This window comes from Marmota monax, unplaced genomic scaffold (genome assembly GCF_021218885.2).
Source record: "Marmota monax isolate L192 unplaced genomic scaffold, Marmota_monax_Labrador192_F-V1.1 WCK01_AAM20220418_F8-fsc00164, whole genome shotgun sequence".
Taxonomy (NCBI): domain Eukaryota; kingdom Metazoa; phylum Chordata; class Mammalia; order Rodentia; family Sciuridae; genus Marmota; species Marmota monax.
In genome coordinates this window covers 90,388-118,220 of record NW_026693313.1, presented here as the reverse complement: position 1 = coordinate 118,220, position 27,833 = coordinate 90,388, and the positions used below count along the sequence as shown (strand labels likewise).

General features: G+C 37.6%; 1 protein-coding gene across 1 annotated transcript in view; it reads right to left on the bottom strand.

Annotated features, from left to right (window-relative positions):
* Oprm1 (opioid receptor mu 1) overlaps positions 1 to 27,833 on the bottom strand; it is a 55,830-nt gene that overhangs the window by 12,071 nt on the left and 15,926 nt on the right. The window contains exons 2-3 of the mRNA XM_058583188.1: positions 7,563 to 7,915; positions 6,268 to 6,788 (exon numbers count right to left, since the gene is read on the bottom strand). Of these exons, the coding sequence (XP_058439171.1) occupies positions 6,268 to 6,788; positions 7,563 to 7,915 (874 nt within the window). The remainder of the gene's footprint in view (positions 1 to 6,267; positions 6,789 to 7,562; positions 7,916 to 27,833) is intronic.

The following is a 27,833-nucleotide window of genomic DNA, read 5'->3' as shown; positions in this document are numbered from 1 at the left end:
CACACATGTATGTATTGGAAAACAATATAGCTTTGATATTTCTTTCATTGTGAAAAGTTTCCATTCACTCCAACCCCATGAACTCTACTATAAAGGAAATATGTGAGTTTGCTAGGAGAGAAGGCTGACGAAATGCGTGGCTCCAGGTTCTTGATTTTCAGGTAAATAATTTGAAAGGGAAATGATCAGGAAGACATATTTCATTCAGCAAATCTGTAGTTCTCATGGTGTTTTTCCACATAACAATTTTTTCACTTTTTAAAGTCAAATTGTGTCAAATCACAATTATTTATTTCAGCCTACCGAAAGATTGGTTGTCAGAATGACAATCAAGAGTCAGGTGGGTTTGTGATAGTCACACTCTTTCAAATGGTCATTGAGTTCAATGTGAGGAAAAAGTGCAAATATTAAAAAGTACTAGGAAACTGCATTTCAAGTTTTTGTAGGTTTAGAAGTAAAAAAAAAAATGTGGTGTCATAGAAAGTTAAAAAGGAAAACTATCTACCTTTCATAGCTTCCCAAACTATGTGAGACAGCAAATAAAGATTGAGGTGTTTCAAAATATTAAATCTCAATAAATGAGAATGTTTTCATCATAGATGGCTATAAAATAAAAATTCACCACCTATGTTTAGTCAAATAAGAAGATATATTATTTTTAATTACTTTTTCAAAGAAAAATAGGCTGCTGTATTTTATGTTACTTAACATTAATTGGAACAATGAGCACAAGAAAATTCTGTACCAATTTTATTAGTTAACTCAATCTTTAAAATTGAATCTCCCTAAAAGATCAGTGATCACCCAGAGTGAAAACCAGACCAGGGGACAGTAGAGCATATTGAGTAAGAGCCTGGTTTATAAAACCCAATTTAATCCTCAGCCACTACTTTTTAACTATGGCCTTGGGCAAGTGACTTCCTTAAACACTGCTTTCCCTGACTGTAGGGACTTTAACCCATCCCTCATGTGATTGAGTAAGTATAGCTTCAGCTACAAACTGATCAGTAGATGCTATTAGTAATATTCTTAGAGCCAAATATTTTTTGAGAACAGGCATATTCTATTTTAACAATATTTTACTCACTCAGATTATAGCTAATTAGTAGAAAACACTAAGTTCTTATGTTATTTATGAGATATTATTTATTTCAAACTTAAACATACTGTAATTCCAATTGCTTAAAGGCAGATGTGTATGTGCACACTCATAACATGTGCACACACACACACACAAAGCGCAGATGATTGGAACCAATTTCCTTTTAAACCAATGAATTGACAGAATAGCCATTTGGGGTTCATTCACAAAATAGGCATTAATGTGGTCCAGTGCTGTAATTTTGAAAGCTATTCTCATTTGGGGCTTTTGCCACAGAAAAAAATGTCATTAAAATCATTTCCTTCCCAAATTAACTCTCCACAGATGTCTTGTAAAAAACCAATATCCAGCTTTTGTGAGTGATGTGGTTAATTTTAAAAGTCAGACTTCTGCTTTTAGTTTAGCTGGGAATAATATAGTTTTATATTTAATTCAAACACAAAGCTTCTGTTAATTTCCTGATCTGCTACTTGCATTGAAATGTCCAAAAAAGTGCATTAAAGATGGTAACGAGAGGGTTTAGGAATGGACTTGCCATAATCATGAAGAGGAATGAGCAGGGCACAGAGTGTTAAGTTGATTGCTGTTATATACTTTGTCCTATAAGGCTCAGTGACAGATACATTAGAAAGTTAAGACTTTTTCAGGGATGATTACATTGTTTTGCAAAACTCATAGTGTATTTGGTGAAGAATTTATCCCAATCAACTTGACGGGAAATAATTTTCCAGGTCAGAAAATAGTAAATTTAGTAGTGTTTGAAGATAAAGTAATAGTTAAATTAGAATTTTCGATTTTGTGTTTTATTCAAAATGCAGATTCTTGGCTTCTGTCTTCACACAATGAGCTGCAATTTCTTAAAGGTAATCTTAAGAATTTACGTTTCCTGAAGTCCATAGTAAGGTTTGAGAATCTCTGGTTGCAATCATACAATGCTAATTAAAAATGGCAGAACGCAGGCAAGTGGAGGAAGGCTGTGGGATGATGTTTGTCTGGACTTTGCCTCTTAGAGGTTGTTTGATCTATACAATTGTTTAACCTCCATGAGCAAGTTTACACATGTTTACACATCCTGATTGTTATAGTAAGCAGTTGTGATGGTGCTCATTAAAGTACTTTTTAATTGTACACTGTCATAAGTATGTATGAGAACATTATACTAAGGTTATAGTTTCACTAACTGCTTGAGTAATAATTCAACAGATGCAATAGAGTGGTTCTTTTTCTATGTAATGTTAAATATTTTTAAAGATCACCTCAATGCTGAGATAGGAAATGCATTATAAGTATGATTGGGCTGGAAACCAGTCGGGGAAGGCTGGTGAACAGTGAGCAGGGTTTCAGGTCTGGGTTGTGCCTGGATGGATCAGAGTGGTGGGGGAAGTGTTTTGAAGCACACTGGAGTTCAGTAGTCAACAGCAGGCTGGTGTGCTGTGTGGGCAGAGAATTCAGTTGCACTGAGAGCAGATGGAAAATGAGTGTCTATACCTGAATGTACCTAATAAAGATCAAGAAGCCATAAAGACAACAAGTTGAACATGAATCAGGCAGGCTTCAGCGGGAGCAGAAGCTGAGCCCCGGAATGAACAAACACCGAACGCGACCATGTCTTTCTGTCCCCTGAACACTCAACCTGGAAAAGACCTCTTTAGGGCACCAAATCAGCTCTTGGTCTCATCAAAACCACTTGTTAAAAATAAATTTAGAAGAGAAGCATACATATACCCAAGTTTTAGAAAAGTAGAACTTTTAATCAGAATACCAACGGCTGGGCAGGAGAAAACAAAGAAGCCTACCTTGACTATTTTCCTATTCGAACAGAGTGAGCCTGAAACCTTGCCAGAATCTGAAGCCATTGTCGCATTCTCAGTAGTCTGAACCAGAAAGAGGTCATTCCCATGTGCTCAGCGTGCAAGACACCATGAGCTCCCCCATCACTCATTCATTCAACAGATCTTTCTGGAGCACTTTTAATATGCCAGACACCGTGCTAGGTTGATTCTGGAGGCCTAAGAATGAGTCCCTGTGTTACCAGCTCCTGCATCATATGTCTGCTGTGGATTGTTAGCAAAAGTGGCCACAAGTAGCCACCCCTCCCCACCCTCAGCTCTTTGTGGGGTCCCTGCGGCTCCTATCAGCCCCCACCATTGAATCTAGGTTGAGGTGCTGACTTTACCTCACCTATAAAGAGCACAGAAATGGCTTTGTGCCACTTCTGACCCTGGGCCTCAGGAAGCTTTGTTCTCTTTTCTCTTTCTGAGTCCCTGGCCACTGTGAGAACAAGACTGGGCTAATGAGGACAAGAATCCATCTGGAGCCGGCCATTCCTTCTGAGGTCAACCCAAGATGGGCCGACAGCTGACTGGTGGCTGACACTGAAGTGAGCTCAGACAAGACTGGAAGGGCAGTCCAGGCAAGCCTGGCCCAAGTGACTCATGCGTCACAACTGTAATCAAGACAAGGGGGTGCTTCAAGGTTGGAATGATTTGTTAGGCAGCATAAACTTACAGAGATGCCTTTACCTACATAAGTCTGACTCCAAGTTTATTTGGGGCATAGCATTTTCTCATATGTCTTATCAAATTACCTTGATAACTGCCACATCGCCACTTCACTTTGCGCTGAATGGACGTGGCCACAGTATATAGTTGTCAGAAAACAGACACCCTGGGAAGGTTTGATATTGGACCTCTGATCTGCAGAATATGAAGTCGACTAATGTGTTTGAAACATGACATATATAGCATAATGTATTTCTTGGAGAAAATACAAACACAGAACATAAACCTGTATAACCACTGCAAACTTGTAACATGCAACTGAAAAGTTAACGCAAATCCAACGAGCTTTGTTTCCTTGCATGACGGCTCATGATGTCAAACAAACAGACAAAAAGATCCACAACAAAGACCAAACACCTGTTATCAGATTCTGAGTGGGTACAACAAATCAAATAAATCCTAGAGGCAAGACCGTGATGTCTCTGATTTCTCCTTCAAATCTAATTATGTCAATGTGGCCCTGAAACTATCACTATGGGCTTACATATGGTTCTAGTTGTCTGCGTGTAACTGCCTTCGTTCGAATGGTGACATATCAGTCGAGATCAGTGAAAGGGATCTTTGATTTATCTTGATTTTCAAATATGTCAGGGTGTCTTCCTCTTTTCCTGGCAGCCTCTCCTCTCTTTCCAGATCTCCCAGCTGGGCATTTGGGAAATGGCCAATTCCGGGGCTAATGTGTTTCTGCTGTTATCTGATAATGATACTGCTTCCCAGAGGCAGCAGTGAAGATAAGTTTTAATTGGGTGTATTTTTAAAGCAAACCTTTTAGTTACTTAAACAGAACTTCTCCAGTTAGCTGCAGTCTGGCTGTGCAAGAACCAAGCCTATGAGAAAAGCTGAATTTGGAAGGAAGTCAAGGGGAGCGTTGGGCTGGGAGCGGTTTCCATGTGAACAAGGCCAGTGAGGTGGCCGAGGCCCAGCAGAGGCCTGGGGTACTTTACCAAGCAGCTCGGCCCTGAAGGGTTTGAAAGAGGGGGTAGGTGTAGGCACTAAGGGAGAAGGAGCCAGCACTTTCTAGTTGACATCCTTTGCCCCAACAAAATATAGTACTCTAAAGCAAATCATCTTAACCCTAGCTTGAGACTAATTGTTTTATATGTTATCCCCATAATCAGAGACCCCAAATCCTTCCAAGTGACTCATAAGATTTTGAGAACCACTGAAAAGGAGAATTGCTTAGAAAAAGGAGCAGGTTTAGAGGTCTTGATGTGGAAAAATGAGAGAAGAGAAGCAGAGTAGAAAATCATTTCTTTCTGGCTTTTATTTCTGAGATGGAATTAAAAGTGAGACATGATAAGTTAATAATTTCCTTCTGGCTGGGGGTGGTTCTGCACCGCTACGGCACGCTCTCCAGGGTGCCAGTTCTTGGGTTCATTTTAGCATCTTTCCTATCAGGGTATGAGGATTAATGTCCCTTGAGCAGATCTAGCTGGGCCTCATTACATAAGTCCTGGGGTCCATTAGAAGGGTGAGCCTGGGCTGGCCTGAGTGGCAATAATGGGGACCCAAGGAGGGTCGTGAGGAGACGTGAGAGGGAGAGCTGAGCCCAGGGCTGCCAAGGCCTCCCTCTGACTCCTCCTAGACCTTGTTTCCTTCCCCACAAACCCTGCCCCTTCAATCTAGGAACTTTATCCAAAGTTCTGACCCAGATATTTACTTGACCGGAAGTTTGAATTTGAGTTCTGGGTTACAAAGTTATACCTGCTGTGAGTTTCAGATGCGGGGGTGATTTGGATGAGATTTTTGAAACATTTATTTATTTAAATGAACTTATGAGTATTTTAGTTATGTGTTTGATCGACTTTATAGGTCAGAGGTCAAATTTTGCAAAGCAGTGACTTAACAAGGGGATACTCTCTTGGAGACAGCTTTTTCTCTTTCCTTGTTACTGATTCCAATACTGTGTGTAAATTTTGAATCTTCTGTGCCAACCTCATCTTGACATCTCCTGGGCCTAAGAATATATCTCCAAAATACAGTCACTCTTTCAAATGTTAATTCCTGACTGGTTTGACTAGTGTTACACAATTAACTTAATTCTAACAATTAGGTAATATGTTTTGTATTTTTTCTAGAGTTCAGATATTAATATCTACTAACAAGAGTGGGAGTTGGCCATTTTTTCTCTTTTGTTGTGACACTGCTTTTCTGGAATATTTTGTGTCCCTGGCCGTGTGGACAAGGCTTTTCACCCACAGAACCCAGCAGGACTAGTTTTTGAGAAGCAACAGGGATACTGGAAGGATCTTTGAAATATAGAATATTTCTGGGGAAAATGATACAGATTTCTAGATCAGGATCACTTCCACAATATGGAAAGGTCCTTAATTTTGCAGAGAAGCAAAGGCCAGGAAGACAGTGATTTTTAGCAGTTTATGGATTTCTGGTTGGCATACCTCTTAGCCTAAATGAGCATATACAAACACACAGAGCACATTCTACCACAAAGCTCCTCTCTGCACCATGATCCCATTGTGTTCCCTCCTCCCTCTATTCTCCCCCTGGTTACTGATGTCCTAAGGCACCACAATCTTGGACCAGTACCAAGAGCTATCATGTTTATATCACCCCAGGAGGTATACCCAGCTAGAAAGCGCGTACCTGATGGTTAGTCCTATCCACCGTATTGGCTGTGGAGGGGTGGTCTCTAGTGTTCTGACGGATTCGAGTGGAGTTTTGTTGCTCGATGGTGGAAGAGGTTGGGATACAGAATTCTCTGAAGCATCGTTTGAAGTTTTCATCCAGAAATGCATAAAGGACTGGGTTCAGGCAGCTGTTTGTGTAACCCAGAGCAATGCAGAAGTGCCAGGAGACCGTCTGGAATGTGGTTTCTGGGATGGTGATCAAGGCCTTGATGATGACGTAAATGTGGATGGGCGTCCAGCAGACGATGAACACTGCCACCACCACCAGCACCATCCTGGTGATGCGCCGCAGGTTCCTGTCCTTTTCTTTGGAGCCCGAGAGCATGCGGACACTCTTGAGGCGCAGGATCATCAGTCCATAACACACTGTGATGATGAGCACGGGCATGATGAAGGCAAAGATGAAAACACAGATCTTCAGCAGGTTCTCCCAGTACCAGGTCGGGTGAGAGAAGGTCAGGGTGCAGTCTATGGAACCTGGAAGAAAAGCGGTTTAAGAAAAATTTAGCACAATATGGAGGTCTATCATCACATTTTAATACTGCCATTCTGTGCATGCGTTTACAGCCTTGATCAGGGCTAGGTTGAGGCAGAACCTGGTTGAGGCTATCACTAAGCAAGCCACCAAGGATAGATTGAAAGAAATGTGGAAGAAACTCAACTCTGCTGATTTTCAGGGAAAGTTAATTTTGGGGGGTTTCTTTCTGCAAATTTCCCATTTTGTGGTCTGCTTTGGGCATATTATGCATTCATTAAGTGAGTGATTATGGACCTTTCACCAGAAACTAGACACTCGGTGGGATTTGCATTGATGTAAAAAATACGAGCATTGTCCAAAGTTTCTAGAAGGTTCTAGCAAATGGATATTTTCATTCCACTTTGAGGAAGATAGGTCATTATTTTTCTGTTTGGTCTAAAAAGACAAATTTGTCATGTAGGCAACTGCCTGAAATTCTAAAACAAGCCTCAGTGGAATACTTTTGGGAGAGCTAGTTTCATATTTACTTCCCACTTTGATAAAGTAAGCCCAGAGAAATCAGAAACAAATAGATTATATTCTCTTTAAGATGTTTAGTAGGCTTAAAATTACAGGGGGGCTTCCCTCCTCAAAGGAATTTTGTTAGAAAGAATAATTAAAAATAATAATTGGAGGAAGACATTGGGCCACTCCATCCATTCTACTTGGCCCATGGCACTGCCAACATATCAAACTATTAGCCCTCCACCCTTCAGGCCTGCGATTCCACTTACCCTGCCTGTATTTTGTTGTTGCCATGAACATCACAGGCAGACCAATGGCAGAAGAGAGAATCCAGTTGCAGATGTTGACAATTTTGGCATTTCGGGGAGTACGGAAATCCAGGGCCTTGACCGGGTGGCAGACTGCGATGTAGCGATCCACACTCATGGTGCAGAGGGTGAATATGCTGGTGAACATGTTGTAGTAATCGATGGAGATCACGATCTTGCAAAGGATGGTGCCAAACGGCCACGTTCCCATTAGGTAATTGACACTCTGGAAGGGCAGGGTGCTGGTTGCCAGGGCATCTGCCAGGGCAAGGTTGAAAATGTAGATATTGGTGGCAGTCTTCATTTTGGTGTATCTGGGAGATGAAAGGAAAGCAGTGACAGTCAGTGTAGATGCCAGCCTGAAAGTCAGGTGAGCGTCCAGCAAGATGATTGCATGGATTAGTGGAGAACATTTGAGATTACAGATGCAACACTTTAGGTACTAGCTTGACTGCTTTCTTGTGCCTTTGGGCTAAATACAAAATTTCTCTATCAGTTTTCTTATCTGCAAAGTGGTTATAATAATAGAAAACATGCTGATTTCATTGGCAGGGTTTCTTTGTTTGTTTGTTTGTTTTAAATGTGGTGGTCCCTGCCATAGGTGTAATTGACACAGAGCTTTCTTTCAAGTTGTAGAGGCAGAGACTGAACAATAATTCTAAATATTTAACAGAACATTTTGCATATATATAGTTAAAATTATTGAACACTGCGCTAGTACAAGAGTATTGTGTATACACATACATACGCAGCACAAGTGCACATACACACACACAGAGGCCATCATGGGGAATGGAAATGAGCATCCCGCAGAGCACAGGCTAAGGAAATCAGACGAGTAGAAGGGAAGACATCCTGGATGTGCACATGCCTGGGATTAATCTGAAGTGTAAGAAAATGAATTAGAAAGTTGGTGGGAGGAAGTCACCTTAGGAAGAGAGGAAATAGTGAGAACCCTAACAAAGAGGTGGAGTTGAAATGGCATGATGTGTGTGCTGGGCACTGCAGGAGGGTGAACTTTCGCCAGGAAGAGGAATATTTCAGCAGGAATATGGAGGTCTGAATGTGCACAGATGTGTGTGCCACGGTAAAAGATTATGCTTCATCCAGCTGATGATAGGGAACCCAAATTTGTTTTGTTTTTATTTTTTAAATAGTTGTATTGAATTGTAATTGATATATGATTAGTGGCACATAGACAAAGTATAAAATTTGATAGGTTTTGACATATGTACACACCTGTAAAACCACCATAATCAAAATCAGGGATCAGAAAACTATAGGTTGTAGATCCAATTGGGCCATTGCCTCTTTTCATAAATAGCTTATTGAAATTCACTTACACCTATTTCTGTGCACTATTTTATCTATAGTTGGTTTGATGCTACAATAGCAGATGAATAATTGTAACACAGATCATGGGAACTGCAAAGTGTAAAATATTTAGTATCTTGTCCTTTAAAGAAAATGATGCCATCCCCTGATCCAGTTATTTAGCATAACAGCTCCCAAAAGTTTCCTCTGAAACTCTTTTTTTAAACATCAAATTGTATACTTTGTTTATTTATTTGTTTGTTTATATGTGGTGCTGAGAATCAAACCCAGTGCCATGCATGTGCCAGGCAAGCACTCTACCACTGAGCCACAAACCCAGCCCTCCTCTGCAACTCTTAAATCTCTTCCTCTTACCCTTCCCCTTCTCAACCCTCACCACAGTTTCCAAACAAATCACTTATAGATACATTTGCATTTTATAGAATTTCTCACCAAATATTATTCAATATGTGTTCTTTTTTTTAAATCTTCCTTGACTTTGTGTAACTATTCTGAGGTTCAACCATGTTGTTACATGCACCAGGGGTTCACCCCTTTTAGTTCTAAGAAGCACTCCATTGAATGGCTGTACCACAACTTCTTTATCCATTCATCTACTAATGGGAATTGACTTGTGTATGGCTTTTGGCTATTATATATCAACTGTTATGAACATTCATGTACAAATCTTAATATAGTCATATGCTTTCCCCCCCTCTCTGGCTAAGTATCTGTAAGTATTATGTCTTCAAAGCCTGCAGAAAGTAGAACTACCAACTAGAAAGCTAAGCAGGTACATTTGCAATAGAAAATTATGTAGAATGGTGGAGACATGTCTTGCAAATACTGAATATCTATTCTGTTTTACAGTCAACCTCTATTTACCACGATTCAGTGACAGAAACTCCATTTCTCTCTGGAGGGAGCACTCTCCCATTCTCAGACCATGTGCTTTGTAACAGGTTCTATTACTAGTGCAGGTGGGAAGACATTGAGTGAATACAGCAACAGTGAGTGGTCGTGTCATGTCTCAGCTGAGCTATTATGGTTTGGATGTGGTTTGCTGCCCAAGGGTTCATGTATCTGAAGCTTGGTCCCCAGTGCAGTGTTCAATGGCAGTGGGACTTTTAAGAGATACAGTCTGTGAGAAGTAATTAAATAATTGAGGTTTTGCTTCAAAAAGAATAAAGGTAGTTCTCTAGTTAGTTTTTGAGAGAGAGAGAGATGTTGTTAAAAATGAGCATAACTGACCTTTCCTTTGGGTCATATAGTCATTTGCCATGATGTGATGCATTTAGAAGACACCACAACAGCTAACTCCATGCTGTTTGGAATTTTAGTCTCCAAAATTGTGAACTAAATAAACTTTTTTTCTTTATATTTTACCCATTTTTGTCACAGTCATGGAAAATGTACTAATAAAAAAACTAACAAGACTTTTCTGAAGTGGTTTCTAGAGAAAGAGTATGTGAGTTTTCCCCACAGGGCTCAAACCTGATAGGAGATATGGTGTGTAGTTGCTGGAAAAGCCTAACTGCAAATGGACTCAACCCAGAAGATAGAGAATTGAAAGAACAAAAGAGAATCCCATACTTGAAGCCAAGTCTTCCTTAGACTTTTTACTTGCACAATACACTGAATTCTTTTAAACTTTAGCTGATGCTTACTGTTTTTAAGTCATATGAGGTTAAAAATCTAACTCATTTAACCCAAGGTGGTAGACCCATTGGTTTAAGGTCTTAATTCTGTGTTCGAGGAAAGCATTTCGGTTGCAGTGAACACCAGGAACTCAAATTATAATGGATTGCATGAACCTCCTATGGGGTAAGAGCTTGGAATTATTTCTTGAGCTCTAAGACTCAGATCTTGTATCTATGCTGCAATACATGGATGGAAAGTTGCCTTTACCATCTGAGGGGCTTCTGATTTTCAGTTTGGGGTTTTGTTTTGTTTTATTTTGTAAGTTACTTTAGAAATTTTACTTCCTTAAAGTATTTTAATGGGCAAAGGTAGGGAAAGCCATTTAACTTGATGATATAAATCAAAGTGATTTCAGTGAGGGCTATAAATAGGCAAATCTAAAAAGATAATTTAGACAAGATCATTCAAGACACACAAATAAGCAGAAACCAAAATTAAATCTGATTTTAAGCTTTTAAAACAACTGAGATTTCTTGAAATGTAAGAAGTTTAAACATTTTTTATTTTGTTTATAAACAGATGGTTCTTCCCAAAAGCAAAAATAAATAAGTAAAATAAATCACTCTTGCTAGATTTACTACTGATTGTAGACCTGTCTGATCCAAAGGCACACTCAGCTGCATCATCAACCACAATTGACTTGTTTGTGTGCGTCCTATTGAGAAGCCCTCACATTTCACATCTGATCTTCAATAGAATGTTTTATGTTAAATAATTGGGCTCTTTAGGGTCATTTTTTTTTTTTGATTCATCAGGCTTTGAACCTTCTCTTTTGGCTTGTCTGAGCCTGAGGTCTTCAAAATGTATGCTTATTTCAATTTAATAAAAATCAATTCTTCTTCTGGAATGAGGTGTTTATGAAACAAAATTAGGATAGGGCCCATGATGAAAGGAAAAGTGAGTGAGTGCGTATGTTGATCAGCTTAATTTAGACATTCTACAATGCAAATGTATTTCAAAATGTCATATTGTATATAATATATATATATATATATATATATATATATATATAATTTTATCTGTTAACTAAAAATAAAATAATACAAAGTGAATATCTATTGAAACTATTTCAGTGATCATTTTATAGGAACAATGCTGTCTGATTTTTCTCAAGTTATCCATAGAGCCTTCCTCTAAAGATAGTCAGCATACTGATCCCAATTACACATGCTTTGAGTCTTAGCAATATATTAAAGAAAGCTAAGCTGTTTTCTAAATAGGTGAGAGAGAATTATACAAGACGGGAGGTTTAGGAGTTTCAGTTGCCTTCAGCACACACCCAAAGGTTTTTATCTGAGATAGTCTAATTGGACAAGGGGAAACGGCATTCAACACACACAGGCTTCTTGTTCTGCTCTGCTCTGATGTGGTGGTGGGAATGTTGTCCCTGGGAAGTTAGATGCATGATGAAGACCCATTAGAAATTGTCCTAAGGGTATACACTTGGTGTCAGCAAGTGGGCATAGGATTTTGTGTTCATCTTACCCGAGTGGGTCTGAGTAGAACCATTGGAGATTTCCATCCTCTGTGCCCACTCCTCCCCTCTTGGAAAGTATTGTGCTACTCCCAGAGCCTTCCTGGCATTGGCTGCTCCCACTATACCGCTTGAACTTGGCCTTCTAAGCAGTGGCCCAGGCTACTTTTTAGTCACTAAAATTTTTTATAATAGATATTTCTTTAAGTTTGTTTTAGATGATTAACTTTTTTGTTCTATGAACCCCAAATAATTACCAAATAATTCTTAAAAAACAAAAAACCAACCTTGGGTTCTTCTTAGGACCTTCAATGTTTGATCCAGTGATTGTACAGAGTACAGGTGCCATGTTGGAAAGAGGCTTCGCAAACCCTCTTTCATTGGAAGCTCACCAGAACGCTTGGAGATGTCCATCCTTTTTATGTGTTTATCAAATCATTCCTATCTATCATCATGTTCATTCTTCATACAATCTCTTAAAACTATTCCTACTTTCTAAAAATTCATTGATTTTTGACCAACTTTTACCAAATGAAATTCCACTGAATAAATTATGGGGTCTTACCAATGGACAGTTTAATTTTGTTTTGTTTTTGAACTAATTCTCCTAATTTTGGTGCGTCTATCTCAGTTCAATAACAAAACTAACAAAGGGAGCCTAAAAGAGGGAGAATATAATTGAGAATCCAGCTTGTTAGTTTTATACCAAACCACACCCATCATGGTCAACTACATTTCAGCCCACTAGGATATCCGAGATTATCTCCTTGTGCTTTTTCTGCCCTTTTACATTTTTACCTAGTTGAGTGAAAAAGAAAGATATTTCATTTACTAAGGGTTCAATGAGCCTCTTTTATATATTCTGCGTTGTACTTGGACAGGCAAATTGCTGCCATGACTTTTATGTCCACTTACCTTTCATAGAAAACCATATTTTTGATGCTGAAATCCCTCTCTGGAGTATCTTTTTAATTCTCATGATTAGTTGGCGAAATCCATTTTAATAAAGTGCTTGTCCTACATTTTAGGGACATTCCTGAAGAATGTGCTCAAATGAGTACCTTTCTGATTTCTCTATATTATATCCCAGGTATCTCTGTGTCTGTGCACAGTGTGTGTGAGTGTGTGTGTGATGCACATGTGTGTGTGTGTGGGGGGGACCCCAAAATAATAAATCCAAAAGTAACTAATGATATAATACTCTCATTTTCTATTAATACAGAAAGAGACCATATATTAGTTTGTTATTTTCTGTTGTGCTCTCACTAACCCAGAGAAGGAGGGAAGGGAGGATTTCGCAGTTTGCTGTAAAATGTTCTGACAGATTTCATTTATATTTACTTCAAAGTGGTGTCACGTGTTCACTGAGCACAAGGAGCTGGCACCAGCAAAGGTCAGCACCAGAGTAGTGGCTTCACACACCTGAGCCATGCAGAAGGAAAGTGGTTATTGCTTGCCCGTTTGCCTCCAAAAAGAAGAAAGTTGCTAGTTTGCCTCAGAAGGGAAGAAAGTAGAGCCTTCCAGAAAACGAGACGCAGAGGAACCACCTTGCAGAGGTCAACTAGCTGTCCTCTGTGTGTCACCAGAGTGGATGATCGATAGTCTTCTTAGTCGAGTGTTCCTCTCTTTATCTACATCCTTTTCAATTTTTTTTCTCTCCCTATTTTCTCTACTTTCTTCCTTCCATGTCTATTTTTGACAAGTCATGAGAAAATTATCTTTCAGACAGAGCAGGGGAATGTTGTGCTTTTTTGGAGTAAAGATGAGCTTTATACCTGGAAAATGTACAATGAACAATTGATCACATTTTCATTTTTGTACTTGAAAAAATCAGCAAAATTTGTCTCCTCTGAATAATTGTGAAGAATCTAATGGTGCACACTGCTGTCATACTAACTCTCCTGCTAATTTCACCACTCAATTCTCTTTTGGTTTCTGTTTGCCTTTTTTCTTCAATTCTCTTATTTTACTGTATACCTTTTGTGATGCCCTCTTTATGGAATTGGAAGTTGGGTGGAGGCTGGGGAGGGCACATGTCCACATTTCAATATACCACTCCTCTTGGACATGGGGAAGGAAGTTTAGGAAAAACTCTGCCCATTAGGCCCCAAGACCCCAAAAAAACTGTTCTTTGAAGAGCCCGTTTCCTGTTTTATTTACTTTCTGAAAATTTTACATCAGGACATGACTAGCACTTGCCTCATTAGAAATTGATATGAATAATCATGTTTTGTCACTTTGATTTCTGTATTCTGTGATATTTGTATATTATAGAAAGGCATTACTATGTTACATTCTCTGATGGATACAAACAGTTATAAGTGCATGAAATGTTCTTATCTGTGACTTTAGGCTTTTTTGTAAATATATAGATTATTATTTTTTGGTTTAAATGACTTTAAAAACAGCATCAGAGTATTCATTTCTGGAGACAGAGCTTTGTGGTTCATGGATAACCATGTTTTGCTTTTATTCTAAAGACCTGTCTTTTAGAACTCAGATACAGCTTTCAAAATTAGAACTTCTAAGAGAAAAGGAAATATATTTTAGGATATGAAAGTTTTACACATAAAAATAATCAAGTGTACATTATTAGCAACTTCAGATAATGGCATCTTCCTGAATATTTCTTTAATATTTCAGGAACAGTAAAGAATGTGATGTTTTTAAAACATATGATAAAACAATGCCAGCAGTATTGACAGAAGTTTTTTTTTTAAATACCAACACTGATATCAGAAAATTTTTATAGCAGCTTTTTGAAGCTCAAATGTATGCTGTAGATGATAAATATTAGAAAGCATAGACTGTCCATAAAACTTTCTTTTCAACTTAATTCAATAAACACAAGGCTTCAGATATACTTTTGGTGATAATATGGTACCAACATCCTGTTTGGTGATGATCGTATTTTGGCAGTGTGATGTCAGCAGTCCATATAAGTAGAACAAACAGCAGCATAAATAGAACATCAAAGCAAACAAAAACAAAGGGTTCTTATCTGTTGGGCAACAAAACCCAGCACAAGAATAGTATCAGCAAATAAATGCTGGTTGAATGGAACTGAGTAAAGAAAGGAATAAGATTTTTTTTTCCAAAAAAATTTATTGTGGTAAAACTAAACAGATATTTCTTGGGGTATCAGCAACTTCTGAAGTAAAAAGAAAAATGGACTATTTTTTTGACCTTGACAAGCCATGGTCAAATTAAAAAAAAAATGAAACCAACTTGAGAGGGAGGATCCAAGTGACTGTCTAGACCTCTTGTCTAATCACTGTATTTTGGGGCAAAGGCCCTGAGGCCCAGAGAGCCACAAGTATTCACAGCGCCCCTCTGCCCCCACAATTTCTCCAGACTCCATCTAAAACTGAAACACACCTTCTATAGTCTATTGTGAACCATGCATATTCCTGAAAGTGCTTTGCCAATAATGTTGCAAATAGGTTATCCCAGAAAAACTCTGCCCACTGTGTAGCTAAGCCAAGGCCAGAGCGCCAAGCATTTTTATCTTCCTTTCAACGATGGCTGTGCTGAATGCATCCAGGACATCTTGAGACGTTTTCTCATTATAAATGTGGAAGGATGCTTAAGGAGAAAATACAGCCTCAGCAATTCAGAGAGGCCCTCAACAACTTAGTCAGACTCTGTCTCTAAATAACATAAAAAAAAAAAAGTTCTGGGGATGTGGCTCAGTGGTTGAGCACTCCTGGGTTCAATCCCTGGTACCAAAAACAGAAAAAGAAAAAGAAAAAAAGAACACTTAAGGAGAAAGTATGTAATGGAGAGGGGAGGGCCCAGGTGAAGTAACAAAGGAACAGCCAGAAAATGTAATAAGAAGCCCAGAGCTGGGATCAAGGAAGCCAAAGAGGAAAGAGTCTCATGAAGTCCTGGGTGGTCGAGTGTGCTGAATGTTGCAGAGATATTGTGTGACACAAGGATAGAGATAGGTCCCTGGGCTTTAGCAAAATGCACACCATTAATGACCGTGACAAGTTCTATGGTGTGGTGGGTTGAATGATAAATAGATTTGAGTTAAAAATCAAATGGGGAGTGAGTACCTGGAATTGGATGCTCTAGAAAACTTTCAAGGTATTTTTGCCTGAGGAGAGATAGAGATAACTGTGATTTCAAGAGACAAATCTGACACATGAGTTGATATATACTAGAGCTGTATGTATGCTATTGAATAATAATGTAATGGTGGGATATTGATGAACCAGGAAAAACTGAGGATACTAGTATGAGTGATGCCTTGAGAGACTGAAAAGAGATGGGATTCACGGCACAGGTGGTTTGAGTGGTTGGTCATTGTTGGTTATCAATGGCAACAAGGCTAAATGTACTGTCCAGAAAACTACTTCTTTGCATATATATATATATATATATATATATATATATATATATATATATAATTGAAAGCCCTCTCTTGACTTTATTGTCTGTTTTGTGATTTCCATTTCTGTTCATTTCCCCCCCCCCACCCCCAGCAAAGCTTCTAAAAAGAATCCATACTCACTGTCTTGGATCCTATTGTGGAGACACACAAAAAACATTGGTCAAATGAGTAAATGAAGACACTCCGTAGAGCATCAATGAAAGGAGATGGTAAAGCAAGGAAGAGGGGTGTCAAAAAGGGAGGAGGACAGGAAAATACATTGGTCAAAGAAGCATTTGTTGGGCAGTATTAAGGGTTCATTTGAGGTTTGTAGTTTACAAAACTAGAGGTTAGGATGACGAAATGTCTGTTGGGAGGGGGGCATCAGAAGAGGGTCTGCAAAGGAGGTGGGGCTGGACTGAAGGGGGCCATTCTCAAGGGGGAATTTTGGAGTTACTGATGATGACAAGTCCTAGGATGTGAAATGGGAGGCTGATCCAAAATTTAACTAGAATAAAATATCAGGAATGAGCCAATTCAAATACGATTTTTTTTCCTTGAGGTCTCTTGATAATTCCTGTGTCATTCCTCTGCACTGTTCTCCTAATATTGCTTCTGTGATCACTGCCACTACTGCCGCTTGTTCTTCTTGTTCTTGTTCTTCTTTCTTGTCTTCTTCTTCCTACTTCTGCTTTTCTTCCTTCCATTAAATCTGCTTTGCATTTTTGTTAGATGTTTACCATATCTCCTTAACACATGTAATTCTTGAAAAACAAGTATCATTATTCTTTTTTAAATCCAACCTTAAAGTTTAATTTTAATTAATTTGTGATACAAGCTCCAAATAAAACTAAAGACCCAAGTCCAATATCATGTGGATCTTTTCCTCCAAAACACGCACACATTCTTTGTGAATCTGGTTTGTTATTTTGCATTTGTAAATAATTGTAAACATATCTATGTACTTACAGAAAATATGCAGTGCTGCACGGTTAATATTCTGAACTCAAATATGGCTATACTTTATATATTATTTTTGAGTTTAATTTTTTAGTTAGCAATATCATCTTGTGGAATTTCCATTTTAATCATCACAGATTTGAGTTATGATTTTTTATGTGGTATGCCTCAGTTTATGTGATGTTTCTGCTGATTGCATTTACAGTGTTCATTTTTTTCAACATTCCTAACCATGCTAGAATGGATGTTGTCTGTTCTCACATTCTGAGGGAAAGTCTTTCTCTGGGCTGTCCTTAGGAGACCACAGAGGACCCTCCTTTTCTGATAATAGAGGGCTACCTGAGTCACCCGGTTCAGTGGTTGTATTCCTACCTGTGGTCCAGGCTTGTGACAGGTGGGTTAGTGTATTTCACTCTGGGATTAGAATTGGGAAGCCTTTATCATGCACACCTAAGCCACATACACCAGCAAGATATGTGTCAATAGAAAAGCTGATATTTCTTGTCCATCTACTAGTTCATTTTGTCTTCTCTTTTTCTTTTTCACTCATAGCCAAATGCATTTATTGCCTAAAATAATAATGCATTGCATTTATCACTTGTGTTTCTCAAAAATGTAGAGATACCATAGATTAGTTTTTGCTGAGACATTTTCTTTTCCCCCACATTTTCTATTGGTGCATTAGAGTCGTACACAATGATGGAATTCATTGTCACTTATTCATGCACACACGTGATATACACTATAACCTGGCCAGTGTCTCTCTCCAGCATTTCCCTGCTGCCTCTCCAGCTCCTATCCCCTGGTTCTTTGCCTCTATTGATCTCCCTTTGATTTTCATGAGATCCTCACCTTTCTTTTACCGTTTTCTCTCTAGATTCCATGTATAAGAGAAAAAAATACAATACTTGACCTTCTGCATTTGGCTTATTTCATTTAACATAATGGTATCTAGTTCCATCCATTTTTCTGCAAATAACAAAATTTCATTTTTCTTTATGGTTGAATTGGACATAACACTCCAGGGTGTGTGTGTGTGTGTGTGTGTGTGTGTGTATGTGTGTGTATATATATATATATATATATATATATATATATATATATATATATATCACATTTTTTTTACCTGTTCATGCATTGATGAACACCTGGTTCCATAGTTTGGCTATTGGGAATTGCACTGTATAAAGATGGGTATGCAGGTATCACTATGGAATGCTGACTTTGCTTATTTAGGATAAATATTGAGGAGTGGTACAGCTGGGTCATATGGTGGCTCTATCAGTTGAAGAATTTTCATTATGAGATATTTCCCAAATTATTCAAAGATGGTGTATTGTCATCTCTTCATTGGTTCAAACATTGGCAGTGTAAACAGGTGTAAACTTCATGAGTGCCCTGTAAAATGCCACACCATCCAATAAGAATTTATTTTATCATTTTTATAAATTTATATATAGGCATCACTAATACATTAATTTATGTTCCTTCAAAAATAATTTTTAAGGTATTTTGGACTTTGAGGGGCCAAGAGCAGAGTTTTCTTAAAAGTGAAAGATTGTATCGACTTTAAATAAGCATTTAGTTTGAAGAGTGAGCCAAGGCAAATCTTGTGTTATTAATGAACTTGAGAATATATTTCAACTATTGTTTGCTTGCCCTTGAAATCTTAGTGCTATACAGTGTATGTAACAATGGCAGTAGTCTCATGTGCTTGGTCACATAGTCTATAAGCATCATCTGCACTGCAGAACTCCATTCCATTCAGCCTGCCCTTTACTACCTGCATCACTACCTGATGGCCATGATGTTCTCCTGACCCTGACACTTGCATTATTCTCTCTTGAATTATGATATTCCTAATCATCACATAGTCCTAAAAGACTTTTCTCCTATAGGAAGAATCATACCTTCCCATCCCATGTCATTTTACCACTGCCGCGTGGATCCTTATTTTTATCCCTTCTCTATGCCGGAGGAGAATATGAGAAGACATATAATGGCAGTGAGGTTGAGTAATAGAAAAAGAAAACTTAATTGCTGACAGTCAGTGTGTGTTGTTCCTTTCCATAGAATATACAGAGGATTCTCCATAGCTGTGATGTGGCAAGGCAGAACAAGTCGACTTTATGAGTAGGCCTGCAACAGAGGCAATAAGCCACGACCATAAATACTAATTAGTCTTCTAATTAGACCTAGATAAGAAGTTGTTGATAACCATTCATCAAGTTACCCTTGTTTGGGACAGCGCCCCATCTAGATAGAACTTTGCTTCCTTCAATTCTGTTCTAGATCATCAAACATATACTTAAATCCCCGTGGCTCTCTGTCTTCCTTTCTTCAACGAGCTCAGTAAACCTATTTTCCCCCTTGACTATGGACATATTCCTTGTGGGTTTTGGCTGGTGAGTATCAATGGTAGAGTGTACTTGGAGAAAACAATGAGGATCAGGAGGTAGCAGCATCAGCAGGCCAACTAAGTTTACAATTGGAGTGAAGCATTAGGAATTTTCTAGTGATGTTCACCCACAGGTACAGGCCACTGAGGGGTGTGACAGGTCCAGAAGCTGCTGTTTGATTGGCATCTTAGCACCTAGACCTCCCAAGGTCTTTCTGTGGTAGACATGGGGGTTATAGAAGCTAGTGTTATGTACTATTTCACTTTTTTTCAGAATTGCTCTTCTCTTTCAGAGCTGATGACCCTGTGCTGTGCTGGGAGCTAGGTACAGAACATGCTCAAGGATGACGCACTCCATCCTGTCAGGTGTTAGCTGATGGGCTCTAGCCCTAGAAGTCATCACAGGAAATTTGATGAAATTCCCATAGCAAAGGGAGAGAGAAGGAAGGAGATACTGTTTAAATGAAGACCTGCTTGCTCATTCAGGATCAACAGATTATATTTATAGCGGGAAATTTTGATACCTTCTGGGGATATTTTACATTTTACAGTGACTTTCTAATAGTCCATTAAATAAAATATTAAATGTTGGGAGACTGAAGAAGAAAAACCTACCTTTGAAGGTGGAAACATTGCCTGAGTCATACTAACTGCACTCTAAGATCAAGACCAACCCCATTCAAGTGTTATGAACCCAGAGACAGGGAGTAATAAAAACTACCCTGATTTTGTTAATTTCCTCTAATTTGGTTTCTTAATAAAGTTAGGAATAAAACACTCTGGTATAGTCTAATGGGAAGAACATTGGGTTTGAAATGAGAATACATAGTTCTGAACACTGTCTGTGACACTAGCTGAGTGGCTGAGCCTCTATTCCCATAACCATAAGGTGATTGTATTACCACTAAAGTTGTCACTAGAATGACCTAAATGATAATGGAGATGAATGCTGGATTTTTTGAGCATTATAATCACAGGCGACATTTGTTGACTGCTTACTTTGTTAGGCATTGCTCTAAGGAGCTGACTTAAATTTTCCTTCTTAATTTCTGTTTCAAATTTATGAGATACATATTATCACTTCTTTTGTGGATGAACGAACCAAGATTCATGGGGACTAAATAACTGGCTCAGGAATGATGGTGGCAAGGAATCTATGCAGATGGCTGAGTAGGAAGCACCAAGTATCTCTCTCCCCCACCTAGATAACAATCGCAGTGGCATAATCTGTCTTATGTAAATATTTTGGAACTTCAGAGCACATTGAAAGCTTACAACTTCCAGAGGAACATTTGGGTAGTTAACTGTAGTTAATTTTGGTCCATGCAGCCCTTAGCAGGCTAGCAGCTTCCCAACTCCCACCCTTAGACTGGTGGTAGGCATAAGCTGAAGGACCAGCTTGCACATAGCTTTTGAAGAGTCAGGGTAGGCAATAAGAACCCTAGACACCAAATATCATAGACTATGTTCTGATGACTGACAGCTCCTCTGATCATACACTGAAAAACATGAAGGAAAAACATGTGATAATCTCATTTAAGGCAGAAAAAAGCATTTTAATAATTCAACTCCCTTTCATTGTAAAACATTCCACACAATAGGAATATAAGGAAAGTACCTCAACATATTAAAAGCTCTATATGAAATTCCCATAGCAAACACCACATTCAATGCTGAATGGTGAAAGCTTTTCTTCTAAAATCAGGAATAAGGCAAGGATATCTATTTTTTTTTTCTACTTCTATTCCGTATAATATGGCAAATCCTAACCAGAGAAAAGAGGCCAAATAAAGAAATAAAATGCATCCAAATTGGACAAAAAGAAGTAAAATGATTTGTTTGCAGATGAAAAAGGTTTGCAGCATGCGGAAACCCCCAAAGATTTCACAAAAAGCCCCTGCTAGTGCTGATAAACAAATTTAGCACCACTGTGGTAGTGGCCTAAAAGGTCACCATGAGAAAATCAGATGCGTTCCCACACTTCTCTAACAATCAACAAGCAGAAAAGAAAATTAGGAAAACAGTCCCATTTACAATAGTATCCAAAAGAATAAAACTTAAGAATTAACCAAGAATGTGGAAGACTTACACAACGAAACTATAAAACATCTCTGAAAGACAAATAAATGGAAAGTCTCCCTTATTTATGGATTGGAGAAGTAATATTATAAGATGTCAATAATATTCAAATTAGCCTATAAAATCAATGGGATAATTATCCAAATATCAATGAAGTTTTTCAGAAACAGACAAATCATCATAGAATTCACATGGAATTTTAAGGAACTGACATAGAATCTTTAGGCATGCAGGATAGCCAAAATGACCTTGACAAAGAACAAATCTGGTGGCTGTATGCTTTCTGTTTTCAAGCTTATTCAGAGCTAAAGCAATCAAAACAGTGTGGTACCAGAATGAAAACAGGTATATAGGTGAATGGAATAGAATGGAGTAATGAAAATAAACCTTTAATTTCTTTTGTCTTGTCTGATTGCTTTGGCTAGAATCTCAAGACAATGTTGAATAGAAGTGGTGAAAGTGGGTATCCCTGTCTTGTTCCAGTTTTTAGAGTGAATGCTTCCAATTTTTCTTCATTGAGAATGATGTTGGCCCTGGGCTTAGCACAGATGGCTTTTCAAATGTTGAGGTATGTTCCTACTATTCCTAATTTTTCTAATGTTTTGAACATGAAGAGGTGCTGTATTTTATTGAATGCTTTTTCAGCATCTATTGAAATAATCATATGTTTCTTATCTTTAAGTCTATTGATGTGATGAAATACTTTTAATGATTTCCATATGTTGAGCCAACCTTGCATCCCAGGCATGAACCCCACTTGATCATGGTGTACTTACGACTTTGTCAATATGTTTTTGTATGGGATTGGCCAGAATTTTATTGAGAATTTTTGTGTCTATGTTCATCAGGGATATTGGTCTGAAGTTTTCTTTCCTTGATGTGTCTTTGTCTGGTTTTGGTACTGGGGTGATTCTAGCCTCATAGAATGAGTTGAAAGGATTCCATCCTTTTCTATTTCATGGAATAATTTGAGGAGTATTGGTATTAGTTCTTCTTGAAAGGTCTTGGCTGAGAATCTGTCTGGTCCTGGGCTTTTCCTGCTTGGCATCTTCAATTCTTTGCTTGAAATTGATCTGTTTAATTGTCTATGTCCTTCTGATTCAGTTTGGGTAGATCATATGTTTCTATAAATTTGTCGATGTCATTGAGGTTTTCTTTTTTATTGAAGTATAAATTTTTGAAAAAATTTCTAATTATCTTCTGTATTTCAGTAATGTCGTTTGTGATATTTCCTTTTTCATTATGAATTTTAGTAATTTGAGTTTTCTGTTTTTCTTTATTAGTGTGGCTAAGAAGTTATCAATTTTATTTATTTTTTCAAAGAACCAACTTTTGTTTTGTCAATCAGACAAAAAAAATTAAAGGGATTATGAATAGGAAAAGAAGAAGTCAAACTATCACTGTTTGCTGATGACATGATTCTATATTTAGAAGATCCAAAAAATTCCACCAGAAAATGTCTAGAACTAATAAATGAATTCAGCAAAGTAGCTGAATATAAAACCAACACCCATAAATCCGTTGCATTTCTATACATAAATGATGGATCTACTGAAAGAGAAATTAGGAAAACTACACCATACAGATGGATAAAAACAATGTGGCATGTATACACAATGGAATATTACTCAGTAATAAAAGAGAATAAGATCATGGCATTTGCAGGTAAGTGAATGGAGTTGAAAAAGATAATGCTAAGTGAGGTTATCCACCCCCCCCCCAAAAAAAAAAAAACCAAACCAAACAACAACAACAACAACAACAAAACCAAATGCCAAATGGTTTCTCTGATATAAGGAGGCTGATTCTTAGTGGGGTAGGGAAGGGGAGCATGGGAGGAATAGACAAACTCTAGATAGGGCAGAGGGGTTGGAGGGGAAGGAAGCGGGCAGGGGATTAGAAATGATGGTGAAGTGTGATGGACATCATTATCCAAAGTACCTGTATGAAGACACGAATTGGTGTGAACATACTTTGTGTACAACCAGAGATATGAAAAATCGTGCTCTATATGTGTAATATAAATAGTAACACATTCCACTGTCATATATAAAAAATTAATAAAAAATTTAAAAAAATAACAAAATAGCCTCAAAAAATATAAAATACTTGAGAATCAATCTAACAAAAGAAGAGAAAGACCTCTACAATGAAAACTACAGACTACCAAAGAAGGAAATTGAAGAAGACCTTAGAAGATGGAAAGATCTCCCATGCTCTTGGGTAGGCAGTTACTTTTGTCAAAATGGCCATACTACCAAACCTGTTATACAGATTTAATGCAATTCCTATTAAAATCTCAATTTCATTCTTCATAGAACTCGAAAATGTGATCATGAAATTCATTTGGAAAAATAAGAGATATAGAATAGCCAAACCAATCCTTAGCAAGAAAAGTGAAGCAGGAGGCATCACAATACCAGAACTTAAACTATGTTACAGAGAAATAGTCACAAAAACAGCATGGTATTAGCACCAAAATAGACCAATGGTACAGAATAGAGGACACAGAGACCAACCCATATAAATTCAGTTTTCTCATATTAGACAAAGGTGCCAAAAACATACATTGAAGAAAGGATAGCCTCTTCAACAAATGGTGCTGGGAAAACTGGAAATCCATATGTAGCAAAAATAAATTAAACCTTTATCTCTCACTATGCACAAACTCAACTCAAAGTGGATCAAGGACTTAGGAATTAGACCACAGACCCTGAATCTAATAGAAGAAAAAGTAGGTTCAAATCTTCATCACGTCAGATTAGGCCCTGACTTCCTTAACAAGAGCCTCAAAGCACAAGAAATAAAATCAAGAATCAATAAATGGAATGGATTCAAACTCAAACACTTATTCTTAGCAAAAGAGACAATCATTGAGGTGAAGAGAGAGCCTACAGTATGGAAACAAATTTTTATCACATGTACATCAGATAGAGCTCTAATCTCCAGGATATATAGAGAACACAAAAAAAACTTAATACTAAAAAAACAAACAACCCAATCCATAAATAGGCTAATGAACTGAACAGACACTTCTCAGAAGAATATATATAAGCAATCAACAAATATATGAAAAGTATTCAATATCTTTAGTAATTAGAGAAATGCAAATCAAAACTATTCTAAGATTTCATTTCACCACAGTCAGAATGGCAGTTATCATGAATATAAGCAACAACAATTGTTGAAGAGGATGTGGGGGAAAAGGTACACTCATATGTTGCTTGTAGTACTACAAATTGGTGCAGCCACTTTGGAAAGCAGTGTAGAGATTCCTCAGAAAACTTAGAATGGATTCACCATTTGACCCAGCTTTCCCTCTCCTTGGTCTATATCCAAAGGATTTAAAATCAGCATACTGTAGTGACACAGCCACACAATGTTTATAGCAGCTGAATTTACAATAGTTAAACTGTGGAACCAACATAGATGCCCATCAATAGATGAATGGATAAAGAAATTGTGGTATAAAAACACAATGGAATATTACTCAGCATTAAAAGAGAATAAAATTATGGCATTTGCAGGTAAATGGTTGGAATTGGAGAATATTATACTAAGTGAAGTAAACCAATCTCCAAAAATCTAAAGGCCAAATGTTTTCTATGATTAGTGGATGCTGATCTATGATGGGGAGGGCATGGGAAGAATGGAGGAACTTTGGATTGGGCAAAGGGGAGGGTGGAGGGGGTTATGAGAATAGGAAAGATGGTAAAATGAGATGGACGTCACTATCCTAGGTACATGAATGATTCCACAAATGGTGCGTTTCCACATTGTGTACAACCAGAGAATTGAAATATGCTCTTCATTTGTGTACGATGAATTGAAATGCATTATGCTCTCATGTACAAATAAATAGAATGAATAAACAAATTTTAAAAAAAGAAAGGAAGAAAATAAGTCCTTGTGTGTCCTTGTGATTTTCAACAAGGGTTCCACTATTATTCAGTGGGGAAAATGACAGTCAACATCTGGTACTGGGAAAACTAGATATTCACATATGTATACTGAAGTGGAATCCTTACTTAACATGTTCTGTAGAAATTAACTCAAAGTTGATTAGAGCTCTAACTATTAGATCTAAATGATAAAACTCTTAGAAGAATTCATAGGGCAAACCTTCATGGCATTGGAACTGATGAAGAATCCTTGGAGGTGACACCAAAGGTATTGGCAACAAAAGCAAAAATAGACAAGAAGTGAACTTTTAAAAGTTAAAAGTTTTGTGCTTCCAAGGAAATTTCAAAGTAGTGATAATAAGTCTTACAGAATGGAGAAAGTGCTTGTAAATCATTTATTCGATAATGACTTAATATCCAGAGCATGTTAAAAGATCTCCTAAAACTCAGTGACACAAAACACTATTTAAAAATGAACAAAGGATTTGAATAGATGTTCATCCAAAGAAGAATGAGAATGACCAATAAACTCTCAATACCACCCAACATTAGGCAAATGAAAATTAAATCAACATTAAAACTATCTCATAACTGTTAAACAGAAAAAAATCAATTGTTGCTGTGAATGTGAAGAATGTGAAGTTCCTCTGCACTATTGGTGGTCGTGAAAAATACTGCTGTGGAAAGTTCCTTAAAAAATTAAAAACAGAATTGTCATAAGATCCATTTATTGCAGTTCTGGGTGTAGGTCCAAAGAAATTGAAAGGAATATATACATGGAATATATACACACCCATATTTGTGGCAGCATTATTCACAACTGCTGGCTCGTGGAACTCACTAGTCCGGAACTGGATGAGTGGATGAGTAAAATGTGGAATGGACATGTAGTAGGACATCATTCAGCCTTTAAAAGAAGGGGAATTCTGACATATACCCCAGTGAAGATGAATCTTGAGGACATTATGCTAAAAGGAAATAAACTTATGACTGAAAAATAAAGATGCAATGATCCCACTTACATGAGGTACACAGGCTAGTCAAAATCAAATCTGCAGAAAGTAAAATGGTGATTGCAAGGGACTGTGAGAAGAATGGGAATTACTGTTTGAGGGAACAGTTTTCATTTTGGAAGATGAAGTGAGTTCCATTTGTGGTGGTGATGATGGGGGCACTGGTGATAATGAGTGCACTTAAGGCCAACAGACACTGTGTTAAAAATGTTCACAATGGCAAATGTTACATCGTGTATATTTTACTCCAATAACAGAGGTGTTTGTGTGAAAAGAAAAGAAGCAATAGCAAAGACAAAATTTAAATGCATATCTGTAACCAGGTTTTGCTCTTTACTACTATATTGAAATCGCTGCAACATATGTGCTGTGTGAGACATGAGCTCCATGATAGTTTTTTAAAATACAGTTAAGCATACAAACTTCTCTCCATACATTTGCACAAATTTATGTTCTCAAACCCTAGCAGTAGCTAAGACAACTGATTATAATTTCTATTTTAAAAAGAAAATAACTGAAGCTCAGAACAATTTTCAAAACCAAGAATGTTTAACATTGCACGTTAAAATAGATGGTGTTTTTTGCTATGCAAGCAAAATATATGGGTAATCAAGATGTTTAATTTGTGCATGGGCACGTGTGTGTGTGTGTGTGTGTGTGTGTGTGCTATGTGTCCTGAAGTTACAGCCATGTGCAGTATTTAATAATAACACACGATAATAATTATGTATCAGGATAGATGAGCAGGGGGGTGAAATTGAAATAAAAATGTTCTCATTGCTGCTAAGTTTTGCCAGAGAGTTTTAATTAAAATCCAGGATGACTTAATTTCAAATTACTTTTGCAGAAATGATTGAGAATTACCTTCTTATCCTTTTTTATGTGTGCGTGCCGTGGTACCTGTTGATACATAAATATTTTGGCATTGCATGAATGCTTTCAATAGGAGCTTTCTGAAATCTTTCAGGTCCAGTCAAAAGAAAAATAAAAGTAATGCAATTAGTCCCTGCAGATCT